At 39.6% G+C, this 24,558-nt stretch overlaps 1 protein-coding gene across 1 annotated transcript in view; it reads right to left on the reverse strand.

Moving 5' to 3' along the window:
* ANOS1 (anosmin 1) overlaps positions 1-24,558 on the reverse strand; it is a 191,825-nt gene that overhangs the window by 52,777 nt on the left and 114,490 nt on the right. Inside the window, exons 6-9 of the mRNA XM_040423757.1 lie at positions 20,302-20,431; positions 4,204-4,409; positions 3,637-3,781; positions 2,254-2,400 (exon numbers count right to left, since the gene is read on the reverse strand). Of these exons, the coding sequence (XP_040279691.1) occupies positions 2,254-2,400; positions 3,637-3,781; positions 4,204-4,409; positions 20,302-20,431 (628 nt within the window). The remainder of the gene's footprint in view (positions 1-2,253; positions 2,401-3,636; positions 3,782-4,203; positions 4,410-20,301; positions 20,432-24,558) is intronic.

The raw sequence follows: 24,558 nt of genomic DNA on the forward strand, positions 1-24,558 counted from the left end.
CAGCACGCCAAACCACATCATACCAATTTTGAGCGTGCCATGGTTGTTGGTGCCAGACGGGCCGGTCTGAGTATTTCACAATCTGCTCAGTTACTGGGATTTTCACGCACAACCATTTCTAGGGTTTACAAAGAATGGTGTGAAAAGGGAAAAACATCCAGTATGCGGCAGTCCTGTGGGCAAAAATGCCTTGTGGATGCTAGAGGTCAGAGGAGAATGGGCTGACTGATTCGAGCTGATAGAAGAGCAACGTTGACTTAAATAACCACTCGTTACAACCGAGGTATGCAGCAAAGCATTTGTGAAGCCACAACACGCACAACCTTGAGGCGGATGGGCTACAACAGCAGAAGACCCCACCAGCTACCACTCATCTCCACTACAAATAGGAAAAAGAGGCTACAATTTGCACGAGCTAACCAAAATTTGACTGTTGAAGACTGGAAAAATGTTGCCTGGTCTGATGAGTCTCGATTTCTGTTGAGGCATTCAAATGGTAGAGTGCGAATTTGGCGTAAACAGAATGAGAACATGTATCCATCGTGCCTTGTTACCACTGTGCAGGCTGGTGGTGGTGGTGGTGTAATGGTGTGGGGGATGTTTTCTGGGCACACTTTAGGCCCCTTAGTGCCAATTGGTCATCGTTTAAATGCCACGGGCTACCTGAGCATTGTTTCTGACCATGTCCATCCCTTCATGACCACCATGTACCCATCCTCTGATGGCTACTTCCAGCAGGATAATGCACCATGTCACAAAGCTCGAATCATTTCAAATTGGTTTCTTGAACATGACTATGAGTTCACTGTACTAAAATGGCCCCCACAGTCACCAGATCTCAACCCAATAGAGCATCTTTGGGATGTGGTGGAATGGAAGATTCGTGCCCTGGATGTGCATCCCTCAAATCTCCATTAACTGCAAGATGCTATCCTATCAATATGGGCCAACATTTCTAAAGAATGCTATCAGCACCTTGTTGAATCAATGCCACGTAGAATTAAGGCAGTTCTGAAGGCAAAAGGGGGGTCCAACACCGTATTAGTATGGTGTTCCTAATAATTCTTTAGGTGAGTGTATGTATATACATACATATATATATATATATATATATATATATATACAGTACAGACCAAAAGTTTGGACACACCTTCTCATTCAAAGAGTTTTCTTTATTTTCATGACTATGAAAATTGTAGATTCACACTGAAGGCATCAAAACTATGAATTAACACATGTGGAATTATATACATAACAAACAAGTGTGAAACAACTGAAAATATGTCATATTCTAGGTTCTTCAAAGTAGCCACCTTTTGCTTTGATTACTGCTTTGCACACTCTTGGCATTCTCTTGATGAGCTTCAAAAGGTAGTCCCCTGAAATGATTTTCACTTCACAGGTGTGCCCTGTCAGGTTTAATAAGTGGGATTTCTTGCCTTATAAATGGGGTTGGGACCATCAGTGGCATTGAGGAGAAGTCAGGTGGATACACAGCTGATAGTCCTACTGAATAGACTGTTAGAATTTGTATTATGGCAAGAAAAAAGCAGCTAAGTAAAGAAAAAACAGTGGCCATCATTACTTTAAGAAATGAAGGTCAGTCAGTCAGCCAAAAAATTGGGAAAACTTTGAAAGTAAGGGCTATTTGACCATGAAGAAGAGTGATGGGGTGCTGCGCCAGATGACCTGGCCTCCACAGTCACCGGACCTGAACCCAATCGAGATGGTTTGGGGTGAGCTGGACCGCAGAGTGAAGGCAAAAGAGCCAACAAGTGCTAAGCATCTCTGGGAACCCCTTCAAGACTGTTGGAAGACCATTTCAGGGGACTACCTCTTGAAGCTCATCAAGAGAATGCCAAGCGTGTGCAAAGCAGTAATCAAAGCAAAAGGTGGCTACTTTGAAGAACCTAGCATATGACATATTTTTAGTTGTTTCACACTTGTTTGTTATGTATATAATTCCACATGTGTTAATTCATAGTTTTGATGCCTTCATAGTCATGAAAATAAAGAAAACTCTTTGAATGAGAAGGTGTGTCCAAACTTTTGGTCTGTACTGTATATATATATATATATATATATATATATATATATATTAATATATATTTATTGAGCTTTAACTCAAGGCTACTTATCACCAACTTGGTTTGAGGCAGAAGGGCCTTCTTAGGAAAAACTGCACATTATTATGTTCTTATGTATGAGATGCATAGTGAAAAAAAATACTATAAGAACACAATTTGCATTCACCTTCTGTCTTTTTCCAGTAAACTTTGACCTGAAGTTGATTATCCTGATAGAATGGAGCTCCAATTTCAAGCATGTGAGCTGTGCGTTTTCTTTGAGGTGGCACTAGAGTATCAGTCTTCATTTTACTGACTTTTGATACTTGATCCTCTGCAAATAATTAAATGATTTATTAGAATCTTGGCAACCTCTAATATCAACAGTAAGCTGCATTTCCATGAATTCATTTGCTGCAATTATTATTATTTTTTTCTGTGCTATTTTGATCTTCATTAGAACTGTGAAATAGAGATGCAAAAGTAATGGAGTAAAGCACATATGATATACTGTAATGATCAAGTAAATATATGAAACAACACTGGCAATTGTGGACCAACTACAGTACTATTTTTGTTGTTATTCTATTTTTTCTTTTGTTAAGTATTATCAGAGGCACAACTTGAACCTTCTGGGTCTCTAGACAAAATCTGTAACAAGGTCTCCTCATATGATCTCAGGAGACCTTTTGGGACCATTTAGACACAGGGTCCCAGGTGTGATTGCAACCTTTGCACCTCCTATAATATGCACCTGTGTCTTTCTCAAATCCTGGTTTGGCCATGGAGCCTACTTTAAAGGGGTTTACCTTGAGTACAGTATTGATGACTTATGCTCAGAATAGGTCATCACTATCAAGTTGATGGGGGTCCAACTTCAATCACTAATGCTGATCATCTGTTTGAAAGGTTTAATGGGCAATGCTCAATGGGCATCTTTCAAATGGTAGACCGCGAGGGTATGGTGGATTGGACCCCAATTGCACTGATATTGACGACCAAGCCTGTAGATAGGCCATCAATATTTTACTCCTTGAAAACCCCTTAAATTGCCTAGCTTTCAATATTTTAGTTTAGAAAAGGTAGAGATTGATCTTCTTATCTCTCTTATTAACTGCAAGCATATGTTTCTGTTCACCACAAAATTCAATATTTCCTGCAAATGAACCATCCAAATGTGTTTTAGTCAATTGCTCCACTGTATATACAAGGAAAATCTTATATCTAGGAATTATGGTTAAAAAAAAAAATTAAATCCACATTTTTATTCATTATACTTTGTATGTACTCAATGATTAAAAATGGTTGGCTTTTTGTTGTCTAGGGCTAAATTATGGTTTATGCATATTGATATATCAAGCTACTTTTCACCCCTTAATCGTTCCCTATTAAGCTGTTAGCAGCTCCTATGGGACCCATTAAATTCTAGAAACCTCTCTGGTCTTCTGTGGACAATAATTAGTTCCTAGGGGTTAAAAGCATTACATTTTGACCCTCCCTTACTATTGTTGCAAAACTTATCTTAAAATGTGCCCTTGAACCTTCATAGTTTATGCATACATATACTTACTAGATGAGCTGGATGGACTGGAGGAAAAATATAAAGAGACCTTTGCACTTTTCAGACGTACTTGTCCCCAGTAAGTAATAGCTTGAATCTCTACCATATAATTGCTGTTGGCCTGTAATCCTTCTAATGTCACATACTTCTGGCTCTGAAATTCAACAAAAATATTAGTTACTTTTCCTGAAAATTTCTTACAAAATATTATAGAAATAGAAAGATGGCCATATATGATACCTAAAAAAATTAATATTTATAACTGTAAAAAAAAATATGTTGCATTGATGATAGTATTAAGCACTCTTAAATTATAATGGTGACTGTCTAGGAATTTGATTGAGTTCAATAATGAAATTAGTTAAAATGTAGTTTTAGTAATTACACTAATGTGTTGTTTTTACTTTTCATCTTCATTTGCGTTATCCTGGGCTGAGCATTGCAAATTGACCAGCTTGAAAAAAAAAAAAAAAAACTTGTGCAAAGTTTTTCTTTTCTGTTTTAAAGTTGGTCATTTAAAAAAAAAAATGACATTAACAACTGACACAGATATGTTAAGTCAATCTACTTGTTTACCCCTTCTGTTGTCTTCCTACGCTTCTTCTTAGCTGGAACAACAGATTTGCCATGTGATGTCCAGCTCCAAAACACCTTATAATGATGGACAGGAATGTCAGGTTCTTCTGGAAGATCCCAGGTGACCCATACAGTAATAGTGCCATCATGGTTTGTTGTTGAGTTGGCTATCTTGAGATTGGTTGGTGTTGGTGGAGCTGATGGATCTAAATGACAGAATGTAAATCAAAATTTATTTATTTTACACAATTATATAGTGTTAACATATTTGACAGCACTTTACAGACATTATTATTGCTTATTGTCGCCAGTGGAGCTCATAATCTAAGTTCCCTATCAGTATGATTTTGGTATGTGGGAGGAAACAAGAGTACCCAGACGAAACCCATGCAAAACATGGGAAGAACATACAAATAAACATACAGTATAAATAAACATAACATTTTATGTTAAAAACAATTTTTTTTTATAGGATGTGGATAAGAAATGTGAGATAGGTGGAATTGTGGGAAATGGGACAGACACATGTGGGAAGACACAGAGATGAGATAAGAAGGGGTAGAGGCTGCATTGGTCACATACTGGAGATACCTCAACCAGAACTAATTTAATCAACTGGAGCTCTGGACTACAAATGATTTCTATTCAATAATAGCATTATATCCAGAGGTTAGTAAAATTCCTTTTAGCCCTGATTCGAACAAAACAGTCGTTGGATTTCATTCTGACAGAATAGTTTTGGTCTGAACCGAAAGTATCCTAATAAGTCGTGTTTGACATTCTGAGGTTTCCTAGGACAGTATAGAATCCCATTCTAGCTCTTTAACAGCAAGGCAGCATCAATAATGTGAAAATAAAAGCAACATACATGGCTATGGATAAAAGGGTAGTAGCTGGTGATAACAAATATCCTGTTTAAAAACAGACTACACTGTGGGATTTTTTTTTTCTTTTTAAAATGAAAAAGCTGCCTAACAACTAACACATTGACACTGACTGACTGAGCTTGATTTTTATATCTCTCTGTATAAATTAATTCCAAATCTACCTATTTTCTTTATTATAAACTCACTATATACTCACTAACACTAATCCACTATATATCTGTATTTTGTGTTTTACTATCTCTAATTCTCTATCTAATGCCCTCTCTCCTAAATGTGTTCCCATGAAGCAGCATCATTTCCTGGTTGGGCTGTTTTATAGTGGCTATGAATCATTGAGTCATCAGTGACTCACACCTGTAGTCCTTCAAGACTGGCTGTTCTAGAGGGAAGTTGACTGCAAGGCTGCCCCCAGAAGTCATACAATCCTTCTTCTCTATCTTCAGATCTGTGAAATGGAAGCCGCCATTTTGAGTGATTTATAAAAGTCTGACTCTAAATCTTTTGAAAATGTGTAACAAATCCGATTCATGCTGAATCAATTTGCTCAACTCTAATTTTATATCACATGATACCTATCTAGAGGAACCTAAGAGACAAGATTCCAGAATGCATCAAAACTGAGAAGCAGAACATAACAAAGCAGGAGGTTATTTTAAATGTTCATTAAGGGGAGGAAAACTGCAGTGAAAATGGAACAGTGCCAAGTCCAAATGTATAACACTAACTTGCCTAGAAGAGGGTGCAATGGAACCTTTCACCTCTTTATGGTTTCAAATGAGGTAGTTGATGCTTAAAGGTATGGTGTATATATATATATATATATATATATATATATATATATATACACACACATATACATACACACAGTTGAAACCAGAAGTTTACATACACTATATAAAAAGACACATATGCATGTTTTTCTCAATATCTGACATGAAATCAGAATAAACCTTTCCTGTTTTTGCTCAATTAGGATTACCATAATTAATATTATTTTCCAAATGCCAGACTAATGAGAGAGAGAGAGAGAATGTTTTAGGGAATTTTTATTACTTTCTGCAAAGTCAAAAGTGTACATACATTTCATTAATATTTGGTACCATTGCCCTTAAACTTGGGTCAAATGTTTTGGATATTCTTTCACAAGCTGCTCACAATAGTTGGGCAGGATTTGGGTCCATTCCTCCTGATAAAACTGGTGTAACTAAGCCATGTTTGTTGGTCGCCTTGCTCGCACCTGCCTTTTCAGCTATGCCCATACTTTTTTTAATAGGATTGAGATCAGGGCTTTGTGATGGCCACTCCAACACATTGACTTTGTTATACTTAAGCCACTTTGTAACCAGTTTGGCAGTATGCTTCGGGTCATTGTCCATTTGGAAGACCTATTTACGCCCAAGCTTTAACTTCCTGGCAGATATTGCTTTAGTATTTCCATATAATCTTCTTTCCTCATGATGCCATCTATTTTATGAAATGCACCAGTCCCTCCTGCAGCATAACAACCCCACAACATGATACTGCCACCCCCGTGTTTCACAGTTGGGATGGTGTTCTTAGGCTTCCAAGCTTCTCCCTTTTTCCTCCAAATGTAATGATGGTCATTATGGCCAAAAAGTTACATTTTAATGTAGGTCTTTGTTCCTTTGTGCATTTGCAAACATTAATCTGGCTTTTTTATGTTTCTTTTGGAGTAATGGCTTCTTCCTGGCAAAGTGGCCTTTTCAGCCCATGTTGATACAGTACTAGTTTCACTGTGGATATTGACACAATCTTACCAGCTTCCACCATCATCTTTACAAGGTATTTTGCTTTTGTTCTTGGGTTGATATGCACATGTCGGACCAAAGCGCATTAATCTCTGGGACACAGAACCCATCTCCTTCCTGAGCGGTATGATGGCTGGACATTCCCATCTTGTTTGTACTTTAGTATAATTGTTTGTACAGATGAATGAGGCACCTTCAGGCATCTTGAAATTGCACCCAAGGTTGAGCCAGACTTGTGTAAGTCCACAATTCTCTTCCTGATATCTTAGCTGATTTCTTTAGACTTTCCCATGATGCTACCCAAAGAAGGAGCGTGTTTCAGGTGTACATTTAAATACATCCACAGGTGTGTCTCTAATTAACTTCCAAACACATGACATAATTATATGGGCAGTTCAGAATTGTTTAAAGGCATAGTAATCTTAGTGTATGTAAACTTTTGACATTGCAGAAAGTAATAAAAATGCCTTAAAACATTCTCTCTCGCATTATTCTGGCATTTGGCAAATAAAAATAATTATGCTAATCCTAATTGACCAAAAACAGGAAAGTTTTTTTCTGATTTCAGATATTGAGAAAAACATGCATATGTGTCTTTTTATATACTGTAGTGTATGTAAACTTCTGGTTTCAACTGTATATATACAGTGCCTTGCAAAACTATTCACCCCCCTATTTTCGTATTTTGGTGCCTCACAACCTGGAATTAACATGGATTGTTTGAGGATTTGCAACATTTAATTTACAGAACATGCCCAGAACTTTGAAGATGTTTTTCTTTTTTTTTTATTGTGTGAGGCAAACAACAAATAGGAAAAAATAACAGAAAAAGTCAATGTGCATAACTATTCACCCCCCTAAAGTCAATACTTTGTAGAGCCCCCTTTTGAGGCAATCACAGCTCCAAGTTGCTTTGGAAAAGTCTCTATGAGCTTGCCACATCTTACCACTGGAATTTTTGCCCATTTCTCCTTGCTAAACTGCTCCAGCTCCTTCAAGTTGGATGGTTTGCGCTTGTGAACAGCAATCTTTAAGTCTGACCACAGGTCATTGTTCTGCTGGAAGGTGAACCTCCGTCCTAGCCTCAAATCACGCACATTGCGCATTGGTACAGGTTTTGCACAATATCCCTGTATTTAGCACCATCCATCTTTCATTCAACTCTGACCAGTTTCCCAGTTCCAGCTGCTGAAAAACATCCCCACAGCATGATGCTGCAACCACCATTTTTCACTGTAGGGATGGTGTTCTTTGGATGATGTGATGTGTTGGGTTTGCGCCAGACATAGCATTTTCTTTGATGGCCGAAAAGTTCAATTTTAGTCTCATCAGACCAGAGCACCTTCCTCCATACATTTTGGGAGTCTCCCACATTCCTTTTCTCAAACTCACAATGTGCCTTTTATGTTTTTAGCTGAAAGTAATGGCTTTCTTCTGGGCACTCTGCCATAAAGCCCAACTCTATGGAGTGTACGGCTTATTGTGGTCCTATGTACAGATACTCCAGTCTCTGCTGTGGAACTCTGCAGCTCCTCCAGGGTTACCTTAGGTCTCTGTGCTGCCTCTCTGATTAATGCCCTCCTTGCCCGGTCTATCAGTTTTGGTGGGCGTCCGTCTCATGACAGGTTTGCTGTTGTGCCATGTTATTTCCATTTGGTTATGATAGATTTGATGGTGCTCCTGGGGATCATCAAAGATTTGAATATTTTTTATAACCTAACCCTGACTTGTACTTCTCAACAACATTGTCCCTTACTTGTTTGGAGAGTTCCTTGGTCTTCATGGCAGTGTTTGGTTAGTGATGCCTCTTGCTTAGGTGTTGCAGCCTCTGGGGCCTTTCAAAAAAGGTGTGAATGTGTAATGACAGATAATGTGACACTTAGATTGCACATAGGTGGACATCATTTCACTAATTATGTGACTTCTGAAGGTAATTGGTTGCACCAGAGCTTTTTATGGGCTTCCTAACAAAGGGGGTTTATACATACGCACATGCCAATTTCTGTTTTCTATGTCTAAACAATAGTTTTGTTTATATATTGTTCTCATTTCACTTTACCAACTTGGACCATTGTGTTCTGATCCATCACATAAAATACAGATTAACAAAACATTGAACTTAAGGCTGTAATGTAACAAAATACGAAAAAAGTCAAGGGGATGAATACTTTTGCAAGGCACTGTATATATATATTAGCAAAAAAGCAGCACTCCAAAATCAATAAAAATGAAAAAATATGTATTCACCCATGTGGATATGCAATGTTTCGACTTAACCCTAGGGCTTTTCTCAAAAAAGGCTCTAGGGTTGAGTCAAAACATTGTGCATCCACATGGGTGAATATATTTATCTTTTTTTATTGATTTTGGAGTGCTGCCTTTTTGCTATTTTGTATATTGTGCAAATGTCTAGTCCCCTCAGGTGTGCACCCATTGCGCTAAATTTATTTAGGTTTTAGTGTTGCCAGATTTTTGCTTTATATATATATATTTATTTATTTATTTATTTATTTTTCAGTGGAATCTGAGACATACATAATAACCTAGGTGACCTGTAGAGTACCTACATTTTAACCAAAATGTAGACATAAATATTATCAAGCGCACATAAACTGTAAGTAGAAGATTAGTTTTGAGGGTGAATAGCAGTCGCATATGGAAGCCCAGGGGCCAACTGGCGATTCTAACACAGTATTATTAATTATACATTTTGGATGGGAGGGAGTTACAGATATTGCATGGGCCCAAGAAGTTTAACATATGCTTCTGACATATGAAAACCGATAATATTAAATTAACATAAATACCTAATTTATGACATAAGAACAACCATATACAGCCTTCATGCTCCTCAAGACCTGATTAGTCATGCATCAGTTGTCAACAGGTGTTATATTTTTTAGTCTTCTGTTATGTTATTTTTTTACTGTATGTCGTCCTCTCCTTGGAAGTTCCATAAATCCCTTCATGGTGATGTATCTCTGCTCAATTTGAAATATGTCACAATATAGTCACAGAAATATATTTCATATGAGCCTCACCGAGTACAAAAATAGCAGGTCAAGTGGAGCATCACTCATAGACCGAGAACAAAAAGAGGCAGAACTTGAAAGCATTTAACAAAATGAGGTCAGGCGTTCTTTTAACTTCACTGTGCACCTGGATGTTTTTGCTGTGCTAAATTAGGTATTCAATACATTTCCACGGTCACTGCATTCGTTAAATAATCAACATACTATGTTGAATCCTCATTCTTTGTTTGTAGTAATCTTCTATTATCACAAAGAAATGGAGGGTAATTCGCATTCATTGTATAACAGATGTTAAAAATAAAGAAAAAGAAAGACTCCCAGTAAAAATGAGATGGCGAGGGAGGGCAATTACTTTGTCTCTGGTATGAATGCAATGTATTTAAGTTTGTGCTTTATTTTTATTCCATGACAATTAACTCTTGGTGTAAAGTCACTGAAAGCCAGACAAGCAGGCTGACACATGAAGTGTCTTCTCAGTGGAGACACATACTGATCATGAGAAAGCAGGTACTTTGCCATTTATCATTATGGGACTGACGGACACAGGCAAGTACTGTACTTGGCTTCTCCTCGGCAGGTCAATAGAGATTAATTAAGTGGTAGCACATATGCTCAAATGCAGTTACGTTTATACAGGAGGACACCAGACCACAGTCTCTATTGAGTTATGGGATCCCAGAGGTTGGATTCTCATAGATCAGACACAAGATAGATGATACGTTGAAAACTCGAGATAACCCCCATATCCCATCATGCAACTGACTGGAGATACAAAAGTGCACGTAAATTTATTTTTACCTTTTTCAATAACATTGACTGCAATAATCTTTAACAATTAACTTGGCTGGCTATAAAAGTCTGAGGGCTGGGACTAATGATGTCATCCGTCTTGGTGTAGTGATGTGACTCAATGTGAGACACCATCAGTAAAGCAATAAAATAGTAAAAAAAAACATCTGTTCCCTGACAGATTCAGATGGGGTCTACACCAGGGCCTCACCATTTTTTCCATCAGTGTAGGCCATCTTGTATCTGATATCCTAAGTTTATTGGCTTACATTTACATGAAGATAATTAGATTGATATATTTTATACATCCAGCGTTCTTTCTGTTCACTGAGGTTTAGATGAAGTTCCAAGTTCAACAGAAAAGACCCATGTACAAGGCTTCATGTATGAGTATCATGGCAAGAGTGCTGTTCACTGTTCGATATATCTTTAAAAAAGACTGCATTCTGAAGCTTTAAAGGGGTTAACCAAGAAATCTAGGTATCCTTCTTTCCTTTATGTGGCTGGGCAGCAGTTTACATAAGACAATTGAGCACCTGCATCTCCCAGGATGCACTGCAAGTTAATCCCTTCCTCCACTGCATATAAAATAGTCCCACACATATAGCTCCTGAGATACATATTGCATGAATTTAGAAGCAGAAATTAATGAATAATAGATGTCTGGATCACTTCATCTGCTTTACTATGAGATAATTATGCTAGCACTGAAAGGAGGGAAAGGGAAGCTACTGAACGTGTTAGTCCACCACTGAATGGTGGACCAAAAGGATAAATAGAAGAGGGAGCTACTAAAGAGGAAAATGTAATGTACATAAAAAAGGAACAATATATTGCATGCATATTGTAAGAATGCTTCATTTAAAATGTTCTATTCTTTGCATAGCAATCCTTTTCATTTAATAACCCCTTTAAGTATTAAAAAAGTTGTCGTTTTAGTATTTGCTGGTTTTGTTTCCAACCTTAGAGCTTTGGCTTTGGTGGTAAAGACAAGCTTTCCAGCACTAAAACATTAAAGACATATCCTTAGGATTCCACAGTGCTCAGCAAATGACACACATCACCCAGCTGTTCAACATTAGAAAATCATTAGTCCCGTGAGTGGGAGAGAAAGATTTTATTGAAGGCTGGGGGTGTTTTGATTTTACTAGCACCAAGCATTGGAACCATGAAATCACTCTCAATATGAGATATAAGTCTAAAGACTAATAACAAATTGTGTTCCTTCCATTTAAACATTCACTATTGGCCAAATGTATAGCAATGTATTTGTGAAGAGGGCATATGGGCAATAACTGAAGAAAAAATAATGCATGGGAAAGTACGCCACTATTTAATAATCCCAACATGTCTATTTTTATAGCATGTGGAGCTCCATTTTTTTGATATAGTGTTCCAAATACTCTGCATATATTGTAAATAGTATTAAATATATTGTAAATAGTTACCAGCAGTCACCACTAGAGGGAGCTTAAACTCTCACTGCATACTATTTTCTTACTGAGTTTATTGTATAAACAGCATGCAGTAAGCAACAAAACAACCCCCAATGGTGGCTGCAGACAACCAAAATTTGGGAAAAACAAAGTTCCCACCAATAGAGTTGAGCAAACCCGAACTGTAATATTCGGGTTCATACCGAACTTTAGGTTTTTTGGCACCCGGACCCGAACCTGAACATTTACGTAAAAGTTCGGGTTCGGTGCTTTCTTGGCGCTTTTTGAAAGGCTGCACAGCAGCCAATCAACAAGCATCATACTACTTGCCCCAAAAGGCCATCACAGCCATGCCTACTATTGGCATGGCTGTGATTGGCCAACTGCAGCATGTGACCCAGCCTCTATTTAAGCTGGAGTCACGTAGCACCGCCCGTCACTCTGCTCGGATTAGTGTAGGGAGAGGCTGCAGCTGCTGTGAGGGAGAGATCAGGGAGAAATCTTATCAATAACTGGTTTATGTACTCAGCGATCTACAGAAAAAGTGTTTTGTGGGTGCAGTGCACAAATTTTTAAGCCTGCCCTGAGCCAACTACTACTGAAAACAAACTTTTTTTACTTCAGTTTGTCAATATCAATACATAATCGGCAGCCATTTTATGCAACAATAGTGCACCAGCACAGGCTATCTGCATGTCTGCAAGTCCAGAAATACATCTTTTTGCTTACTGGGGTGAAAAAACCCTCTAATATACTGCACATCTGGGATAAGACGTGCATAAGTGACTGTCACATTTAGGCTAGAAATACATCTTTTTGGTTACTGGGGTAAAAAAAAACTCTGATATACTGCACATCTGGGATAAGACGTGCATAAGTGACTGTCACATTTAGGCTACTTTCACACTAGCGTTCGGAGCGGGTCCGTCTGACGTTTCATCAGACGGATCCGCTCCTATAATGCAGACGTTTGCATCCGTTCAGAACGGATCCGTCTGCATTATAACTTAGAAAAATTTCTAAGTGTGAAAGTAGCCTGAACGGATCCGTCCAGACTTTACATTGAAAGTCAATGGGGGACGGATCCGTTTGAAAATTGAGCCATATAGTGTCATCTTCAAACGGATCCGTCCCCATTGACTTACATTGTAAGTCTGGACGGATCCGCTTGCCTCCGCACGGCCAGGCGGACACCCGAACGCTGCAAGCAGCGTTCAGGTGTCCGCTCGCTGAGCGGAGCGGAGGCTGAACGCTGGCAGACTGATGCATTCTCAGCGGATCCGCATCCACTGAGAATGCATTAGGGCCAGACGGATGCATTCGGGGCCGCCTGTGAGCCCCTTCAAACGGAGCTCACGTGCGGACACCCGAACGCAGGTGTGAAAGTAGCCTTAGATAGTGATATAGTGTAGCTGAGGTTCCAGTGCAGGGTGTTAGGTAGTGTGATAGGAATTACTGTTTCTCTGCTGTCCATACATACATACTACAGACTTAGTGCTGTGATGTCGCAACAATACTTAGTGCACCAATCAGTAATATCTACTCAGACCTGAGAAAATGTGAAGTTGCATTTATTGCGCAAAAAATATGGGCATCATTAGTGCCGATTTGCGCAATTGCAAAAATAATGACTGGAGATCACGAATTCTAGAATTCGTGAATTTATTGTGAATATTATGCAAAACATTAGTGAGATATCGCGAAAACAAATATTGCCTATGCCGCTCATCACTACTGATAAATTGCCCAGTAATGTATTTGGCACACACTAGTGTCTGAATAGCTGGAGTAGTATCTTCACAATCTGCTACAGTGTCAACTGATGCAGACGATGCATTAAGTTGATAAGTGAGCAGCTTGTGAGTAATATATTGATTCTTTTGTTGTGTTCATGTTTAACTGTTATCTGGTGCCTTTGAGTGCAGATAATGGCCAGAAAGTGGCTGATGTATGTTAACATTTGGCCTGCCTTTTATCTGAACTGAGCAAGACTTAATGGTTCCTGAAAACAAGATTTACATTGTGTTGTTATGAGTTATTAGCATTTTGCCGCATGCACATTATACTAAGTAAAAAAGCTGCCCTCGGAACACGAGTATGAATATGCCAAGTTGATATCATCCTAAAAGCATTATTTTATTATGTGGCCTAGGGGTCTTGGAAAGAAAATTATGATGTAGCTAGTCCCAAAAAGTTGGTTACAGAAAGTAACAGCTAAATTTACCATACATTTCATAGCTACTGTAAATTTTTTATGCAAAACCAAATGGTCAGTGAAGTTGTTCTTTATACGTTGAATAAGCATTAAAGTCTCTTCTAAGGAATGACTATGCCATAAGGAGTGACCATACAGTAGAAAACATGCAGCAGCTGAGCAAAATGATTCACCCAAATCAATTAGTCCAATCAGCAGGGCAGAATCATTGCTTCTGGGCAGCAGATCGCTTTTTAGACAGCATGATCTGCTGCCCACAAATGATGATCAGTGGTGCCTGCAGGAACAACAGGATCACCAGATGAATGAGCATTTTGCTTGTTTATTACGTGATCGCGGAACATTTAGATGGCCAGATTATCGGGAGAAGTCGTTGCCGATAATCTGGGCGATTATTGGTTCATTTAAACCCACCTTTAGGGTTTGAAGTTACAACAGCATCATTAGATTTATTTTTTTATATGGTCTATACTTGTATCTAATGTTCTCTTTTATGTGCTATAACAGTCAGCACTTTTCATTGTATTAACAACACCTGAAAAGGAATGTCTACCTACTTAGTGACGCAGAGGGCAAAGAATATCTATTTTTGTCTCCTTACAACCTATGTGTAAAACATGACGTAAAACCTTTTCTTTTGAGGCTGATGACAAATAAATCCACAACACAAATTGTGGAGTAAAACTAGAAATACAAGTTAGAAAAGGTGAACTGTCATTTACAGTATAAAGCCAATACACTGAAAGATATAAAAGAAACCATAGAAGATAAACATGACCTGTCAAACGAAATATCTTCCAGAATTCAAAGTGCATACTATACTGTAAATACATACATTCAGCTAGATTTACTTGGCTGTCTGCTTTGAACAATCTATTTTTATTTGAAGGGCACCTGATCCCAAGTTGTCCCACCCTATCTAGAAATCAGCATTCAGTTTCTCTGCTGAGCCACCATGGGATAAATTAAAGAGATTGCTAGGATATTCAATCAATATCAGATAGGTGCAAATTCCACCACTGAGACCTGGTCCTTTCTACAGAACAGGCCCTGCAAAGTGAAGGAGAGCGCACCACGCAAGGGCTGCCACCCTTCATTCCCTGTGATGGGAGTTCCTAAAATAGCTGAGCCAGTGCTTGGCTATTTCCAGCAGTCCCATAATGGGGAATGGAAAGGTGACCATGCATGTGCAGTGTGGGTACAGATTTCAATTCTGTAATTTTCAAACCGGAATGATGGTTAAATGGAAACGGAAATGTTTAGTTTATATTTGTATTGTCACGGGGAGCTGGAAGCACGCTCTTCATTTGCAGCAATGCCGGCATCCCGCGCATACAGCGGAGCGAGGACGCGGTTGGCGTCCTCGTCTCCATGGGGACCAGGGGGGAGGACTCGGCTACGCATGCCTCCTCAGCGTGGCCGGCATCCTCCATCCCCTAGATAACAAGCAGCAGGGGATCTGAGCACCGATATTAATGAATCGGCGCTCAGCAGTGTTATGAGCAATCAGAGTCAGGTGACATCGGCCACATCACTCACCTGTAGGGGTTATTTAAACAGGCAGTTTTCTGGGCACAGGTTGCCTGTGATTGATCTTACCTGCATTGTGTATATCATGTACTCTGTGTGTTTTGACCTCGACACTTTGTTTGACCTCGACCTTGTGACCTCCTTGGATTTGACGTGACCTCTTAACGTCTGACTCCGGATTGTGTTTTGACCTCATTATTGCATTGCTCCCTGTGTACTTGTCTGACCTCCTGGCTTTGACTTTGGCTTGCCTGACTCTGTTGCGGTATTCCTCTTACCTTCTTAGGCCCCTGCACATATCTACAAGAGGGACTGCCGCCAAGTTGTACACCGTCGGTTAGGACAGGCCGTGCAAGTAGGCAGGGACAGAGGTGGGGTGGAGTTTAGGGCATCACTTATCCCTCCCCTCTCTCGTGACATGTATATTGCCCATATAAAGGAAGAATAATTTCTACATCTGGAATGGCTGGAGGCATGTAGGATGTAGAGATGGCCCGAACTATCCGACGGCGAACAGTTCCCGGCGAACATAGCTTGTTCGCGTTCGCCTCTGCCGGGCGAACACATGCGATGTTCGGTCCGCCCCCTATACATCATCATTGAGCAAACTTTGACCCTGTACCTCACAGTCAGCAGACACATTCCAGCCAATCAGCAGCATACCCTCCCTCCCAGACCCTCCCACCTCCTGCACAGCATCCATTTTAGATTCATTCTGAAGCTGCAGTCTTAGTGAGAGGAGGGAGACTGTAACTGCTGCTGATTTAATTGGGAAATCGATAGCTAGGCTAGTGAATTCAGTGTCCACTCCAGTCCTGAAAGACTCATCTGATCTCTGCTGTAAGGACAGCGTCCTGACAGCACCCCAAAAAGCCCTTTTTAGGGCTGCAACATTAGTCTGCTTTTTTTTTTTCCTTTATATACATATTGCAGTTGCCTGGCCTGCCTGTGTGTGAGGAGCTGCAGGCCCACAGACTGTAGTGTGCCCACTGCCAGTGCTCACCCCTGTCATTCCGTGTGGCACAGGACTTTGCTTAAAAAAAGGCACTTAATTTTTACACTTTAATCTAAGGTTAGTTGCCTGCCAGTGTGTGTCAGGCTGACTTCCACTGACTGTAGTGTGCCCACTGCCAGTGCCCACCACTCATACCGGCTGGCACAGGACTTTGCATAAAAAAGGCATTTAATTTTTACACTTTAGTGTAATTTCAGCTGCTTGCCTGCTGCTAGTGTGTGTCAGGCCGACTTCAACTGACTGTAGTGTGCCCACTGCCAGTGCCAACCACTGATACCGGGTGGCACAGTAGCTTGCCGATAAATAAGGCATTTAATTTTTAGACAGTAGTCTAAATTCAGTTGCTTGCCTGCTGCCAGTGTGTGTCAGGCCCGCTTCCACTGACTGTAGTGTGCCCACTGCCAGTGCCAACCACTGATACCGGGTGGCACAGTAGCTTGCCGATAAATAAGGCATTTAATTTTTAGACAGTAGTCTAAATTCAGTTGCTTGCCTGCTGCCAGTCAGTGTGTCAGGCCCTCTTCCACTGACTGTAGTGTGCCCACTGCCAGTGCCAACCACTCATACCGGGTGGCACAGTAGCTTGCCGATAAATAAGGCATTTAATTTTTACACTTTAGTGTAATTTCAGTTGCTTGCCTGCTGCCAGTGTGTGTCAGGCCCGCTTCTACTGACTGTAGTGTGCCCACTGCCAGTGCCAACCACTGATACCGGGTGGCACAGTAGCTTGCCGATAAATAAGGCATTTAATTTTTAGACAGTAGTCTAAATTCAGTTGCTTGCCTGCTGCCAGTGTGTGTCAGGCCCTCTTCCACTGACTGTAGTGTGCCCACTGCCAGTGCCAACCACTCATACCGGGTGGCACAGTAGCTTGCCGATAAATAAGGCATTTAATTTTTACACTTTAGTGTAATTTCAGTTGCTTGCCTGCTGCCAGTGTGTGTCAGGCCCGCTTCTACTGACTGTAGTGTGCCCACTGCCAGTGCCAACCACTGATACCATCTCCCCGTTCGAAAAATCTATTCAATAAATGGCACCCAGATTGGGGACGTTAGAGGGATTAAACTGATGAGAATAGTACTACAGAAAATACCACTCATATCGGGTGTGACAGTAAATTGCACGGCGCAGACGCAGTCACCGTGGATTAAAACAGAGTGGAGGGAGCCAGCGTTTTTTTAACCATCTCCCCGTCCGAAAAATCTGTTTAATAAATGGCCCCCAGATTGGGGAGTCGGGGACGTTAGAGGGATTAAACTGATGAGAATAGTACTACAGAAAATACCACTCATATCGGGTGTGACAGTAAATTGCACGGCGCAGACGCAGTCACCGTGGATAAAAACAAAGGGGAGGGAGCCAGCGTTTTTTTAACCATCTCCCCGTTCGAAAAATCAATTCAATTGACCTTTCGGGGACCCTTGGTGTTGTACGTGGCTGGGTGGAGGAAGAAACCTTCAATGACATCACCGGGACGTGGCTAGCTTGGTATCCAACCTTGTGCAAATGGGGAGTTTGCGGTTGTGCAAATGAACTGTTTGCGGTGCATTAAAAGGGGAGTTTGGTCTGTCAATGTCTGTGATGCGGGCGTAACCCTTACACTACCTGATCGATACAACATCATACCTGATCGTATACACACACTGGATGTTTTAAAGCACGTTATTCCAAACAATTTAGGAATGTTAGTTGATTTATGCCCTTTATGGATTAAAACCCGACTCTGCGTCCACTACGTAATTTTCCATGGGAGTTTTGCCATAGATCCCCCTCCGGCATGCCACAGTCCAGGTGTTAGACCCCTTGAAACAACTTTCTCATCACTATTGTGGCCAGAAAGAGTCCCTGTGGGTTTTAAAATTCGCCTGTCTATTGAAGTCTATGGCGGTTCGCCCGGTTCGCCAGTTCGCGAACATTTGCGGAAGTTCTCGTTCGCTGTTCGCGAACTGAAAATTTTATGTTCGCGACATCACTAGTAGGATGTGCTTATATAAATATAGAACACATATAACTAGTGTTCAGAACCACAATCCATGATTCTCGCCATATTTTGCCATAATGCATCATATTAAGGGTGAATGCTTTTAATCAATGGTAACAGTTTATTCAGCAGAGTGAGACTGCCAAGTATAAAACATCAAGTTAGGAAACTATATGGATTCTAGCAGAGGATTTAAGTCCTCATGATCGAAGCAGATCTAAACCTTTGTGAGACATATCTGTATCACTATGATTTATTGTAAAAAAAAACATTGTCTGCCACTTCCAAACTGCCATAGATCAGCCACTATATTATACTGAACAGGAATAGACAATACAGGGTTGTAAGGATGGAGAACGGGTCAGAGATGGTGTACTTTAATAAACATATGGGGGTGGGGGCTCTGTGATTAATTTGTAGCTACAAAGCTGGCAAAAAGAACTAGCGCACAATGATAGAACCAAAAAATTCCTTACTCTTGATAAGTCCTTGTGAAATCAGTGAGCAAAAACTAGGGAAAAGAGGATCAGATATGTTGGATTTCAGCACACCCAATAGTTTCTTGCCTGCCCTTATCATTAAATTAAAAATAATGGCTTGGCCAAGTTGGAGAGTTTATGAGAAGTTTGGAAGTCATAACTGTTGGCTCAGAAAGTGTTTGGCTGATATCGATCATGTAAATGGTCAGTGTAAAACCTTATTACTCCCTTTAGCGATGACAGTTACAGTTAAGCAATTGTATGATAATAAGACTTTTTGAATGTTCATACAAACTGAATAAACATTCCCAACGATGGATAGTACCCCCCAAATGCTGACTTATACCTCTCACCCAATTAAGCCATTAGTCTCTGCTCTGCACTGATGATGGACAATCACCCCAAAACAGCTGTCTGCAGATGAGGTGCTGGCTTATTTAATATTCAAGTGATGTCTCAAGACCACTGACTTATAGGATAGCTTCCTTACATCTGGTGGCATTAGAGGCAACTCTTGTAAAGAGCTCATTTGTATCCCTTTTTTTCCCAGAACTCCCGAAAAGCATGTGGGGCCTATAAATCTTGTCATGCCCACTAAGGCGCTGTCTCCCCAAGGACAGATAGTACCCCCCAAATATGGTATGGTAAGAAATGGTAATACAGGCGGTATTCAGGCACACAAGTCAAGTAAAAAAATAAAATACAAAATAAGATCAAGTCAACAGCAGCCAGCCTGCTTGTAGGTAATTACCAACATGAGATTGTACTACAATACAGAAAATAAAAACATTATAATGTAAACCGACCAAGATAAAACAAAGGGGTCTGCAGCTTGTATTGTTTTCAGGTGCTGTTGCTGAAACTTAGATAGATATAGAATGATAGATAAAGCGATAGATAGACAGATAGATGATTAATTATTAGGCTATCAAAATGTTCAGATTTGATGATGATGTTCTACTAACCTTTAGATGAACGGAAGTGTTTGCTTGGTGCTGTAAAGCCTCTTGTTCCATGCACATTAACAGCGGCCACTCTGAACTGGTACCACCTGCTCGGTCTGACATCAGAGAGCTGCACCCTTTCATCTGTGGTCTGATCAAGAAAATTCCATGCTGATTAGATTTAAATGGAAGCAATATGCTTGTTACTTGCACAATAAAAAGTGATTAGGAAGTCATTAAATGCATGTTTTACATTTGTATTTTCTTTTGTAAAAAATTAAATCAATATATTTTGTGATTTTATTTGTTCAAACATAAAATATGTTGTCATTTTAATCAAAATGCACAAGAAACAATTAAATAAACACCTATTAAATAAATCTTTGCCAACGATTTGAATTTTTAAATATGGCTACAGATTGAAAAGAATAGAGTACTAGAATATAAATACTAGAATATTGGAATATTTGTGTATGTAATCAAAGAGTACTAATTAGAAATGTCAGTGTGAGGTTTTGGCTAGCATTGGACACACACACGGGTCCTTATCAGGCAAAATACATTTTTAGGTCTATACTGTAGCTCTGTGTGCTTCTGTGTCCCTTTACACCAAGGCACACAGGATAACACACACTGTGTGGCATATAGAGTGCCTACTAATCCATATCACAAACAGTTAGCGCGCCTAATGCACTGCTGTTCAGGTTCATCCACACAGAACTTTGTGTGCATGCAGCCTTAAATTTTATACTATATGAATAAATCTGGAAAAAATGGATGATATCCACCATTGGAGATAAAAATAATCTCCAAGTCGGTTGTCACCCAGTTGTTTCAACAGATAAAACTAACATCCAGACGAATATATGTCTGGCCATACACATCAGATAGCTGTCCTCTAACTGCTATCTCTCCTGACTGCTCTATACACATTCATGTGTTCTGTCTGAGGAGAGGGGAGTCATTGTGGAGACACTGAGAGTAAAATAATTTGAGCAGTTGAAATCCAACTTCCTTAAACTTATTTCCTGCCATCAGGGAAGGGTAAGGAGATCCCCATACACATTGGATGGTTGGCCAGTTCACCCAAAATTGGCAGGCTCAGCCGTTATACATCTAAATTGTTAGCAGCACAACAGAAGAGACTTGCTTACATAATTTACCGAAGATTTTTTTTTTGGGGGGGAAACACCCTTAAAGAACCTGTAATAACCTATCATGATATATATTAATGAAACAGTTAATCAAGGATAGCATTTTAAATATCAGTTTAGCTTAAGCCAAAAACAATAGTATTCAACTTAAAATAACTGCACAAAATCACTGAAATTTATAACCTGTAAAACCGGGCACAAGTAAGTTTAATTCTCATACAGCTTCTTAGCTACATAATTGATCATTTACAATATATAGCGTAAAGCAGTGCTATTCAAATAGTTTACATTAATTTTTTTAGCCTCGTCATCCAGGCGTTGCTGCCGCAAATGTGTTTTATTTGGCCATCAGGAAAGAGGTTGACTACAAATCAATGGATTTATAAACCGACCATTCGATGACCCCATTAGTTTAGTGTATGTCTTAGATTTGATATATGTGACTAGGTCACCGTCATGCAGGTCAAATGCATTCGCACACTGTGTGGCTATCTCATCACTGCTTCTATTTGCTTGATGTATCTTATCTCTACACATATTTATCCCCATGAAAGAAGCTTTTGTCAAGTGTCTGCTGAAATGAATGCCATGTTTGTCAGTTCTGTGCCGGTTATTTAAATAAAGTCAGAAAACTAGAAAAAAAAATATCCCTATTTCTAGGACATAGCTGAGAGGCAGCTATGTACCATTCTACCTTGATGAGGGCATTTAGATGCATTTGTTCTCCTCATGTTATTTATCCTTTATACTGACTTTTGAACCGGATTGGATGTGGATGCCCTGTGCCATTGAACAGATTTGGCTTCAGATTATGGCTCTTTAACCCATATACAGGTATCTGGATATTGCTACAGGGGAACCCCCATGCTGTTACTTCTTGTAGTAGTCTATGTTATGTGACTGCTGAGCGACACCAGTGAAAAGCACCATGGGATCAGGTAAAATTGTCAGGGACAAGCTGAGGTCAGGACAGGCAAAGTTTGTACAATCTGCTAACTGATCAAAGGTCAGAGAAGGCAGCACACATTCAAATCCAGGAATCAGGAAAAAATAAGGTCAGGCAGCAGAGGGTCAAAGCTGTCAGCTGGGCAGGAGTCAAGCAGGAGTAGTCAGACAGCATAACTGTGCAATTACCCTGGGGTATGCAGCCATAGATTGGGAAGATTAAGGTGTGCACTGTCTCTTTAATAGTCAGTGGGAGCATGCCCTACAAGTATAGAAAAGCACTGCAGGTAAGAAGCAGAGCTCAGCCTGCATGGAGTAGATGGTGCAGTGTTTCTACGGATGCCATGTCTGCCAGGAAAGAAGTGTAACTTATTTCCATCTTATATGGCAGATGGATAGTGGTCTTGTCTCCTTGATGGATTATTTACATAGGACGGCAGGTATTTAAAAAAAATCTAAATTAAGATAGAGGTTTTCATTTTAATGTTACATTATCAGGTGAAACAACTAAGGCTACTTTCACACTGGCGTTTTTGCTGGATCCAGCAGGGTTCAGCAAAAATGCTTCCGTTACTGATAATACAACCATCTGCATCTGTTATGAACGGATCCGGTTGTATTATCTTTAACATTGCCAAGACGGATCCATCATGAACTCCATTGATAGTCAATGGGCGACGGATCCGTTTTCTATTGTATCAAATTGTGTTAGAGAAAACGGATCCGTCCCTATTGACTTGCATTGTGGGACATGACGGATCCGTTTTGCTCCACATCCCCGGACGGAAAGCAAACCGCAGCATGCTGCGGTTTGCTCTCCAGTATGAGAACGGAACGGAATGCATTTTAAAGCATTCCGTTCTGTTCAGTTACGTTTTGTCCCCATTGACAATGAATGGAGATAAAACGGAAGTGTTTTTTCCAGTACTGAGACCCTATGACGGATCTCAATACCAGAAAATATTAACACTAGTGTGAAAGTAGCCTTACTTTAGCTAACATCACTTGGTTACTAATGTATTCTTCGAACAAAATGTGAAATAAGTACATGAGAAAAATGAAGCAAAGTTTTTGGGATTCACTTTTTGCCTTCAATATATTTTTAAATAAAGTATTCTCATCTGCAAATTACATAGAAGATCATAGCTTTTATCGGCAATTACTGGAAAATGTCTAGCAAATGTCAGCACATTCCATGAATTTGCTAAAATTACAAGATAAAAAATGTCAAGTAAATCATTTAGCAAATGTTAAAAGCAATTCATGAGTGATTATTATTGCATCATTTGAATATAATATTATATTTCATAGGCTTATTATCTATAATTTAATTAGGGTTCACTCATCTCATTACTAGATTGTGCACAATAGGGAACAGGCTCCAAAACTAAAATTGGACAATTACTATTGCCTAGTTTTTACATAGTATTTTTTGGTGTCTAGTTACGTTCTGTGTTTAGTGGGATAAACAGTATACATATAATCATGAATTCCAGTGGGAGTTTTTGTACCAACTGGAGGATCAAATGTAATATTCAATTCTCAAGTATGGAATGTAAGGTAGTACTTCTTTATTATTAGACTGAGAGATATATCCCTTACTCTAATATTATGTTCGGAGGTGCAAATTGCCTAGTGTTATATATAATGCAAACACATACATATCATAGCAGCATACAATACAATGTCTCTGCTAAAATAGGGCCTTAAATACAAAATAGTCTTAATTACAAATAAATCTATAATTTTGTAGTTGTAGAGTCTGTGTAACTCCTTCACATAGCTATCAGTCATGCTCCTTCTAGCATATATCCAACAGCACATGATTGTATATCAGTTCTCTTTGTTTACCCCTTGTATTCTCTCAGATTTAGAGAAAACAGCGAAGGGGAGTGAGTGGCCTGTAGATATATTTTGGGTTTGCAGATCACGCAGGCTATACAGTGTTAAAGTATAGATAAAGAGGAAAGCACATATACAGCAGACAGGAGAAATATCAGTATTAGTGTGTGTCAGCACTTGAGAGAAAAGATCTCTCTAGGCTATAGCAGGGAAATAACTAAAGGAATAAAGCTGTGCTCACATAGGAGAGTTAGTAAAGGCATCAGCATCCTGGACACATAGACCTCATATTTTTTATTTATTTATTTTATGCACTTATATAAGTCCCCTATCAGTA

The sequence above is a fragment of the Bufo bufo genome, chromosome 3 (assembly GCF_905171765.1).
Source record: "Bufo bufo chromosome 3, aBufBuf1.1, whole genome shotgun sequence".
Lineage (NCBI taxonomy): Eukaryota > Metazoa > Chordata > Amphibia > Anura > Bufonidae > Bufo > Bufo bufo.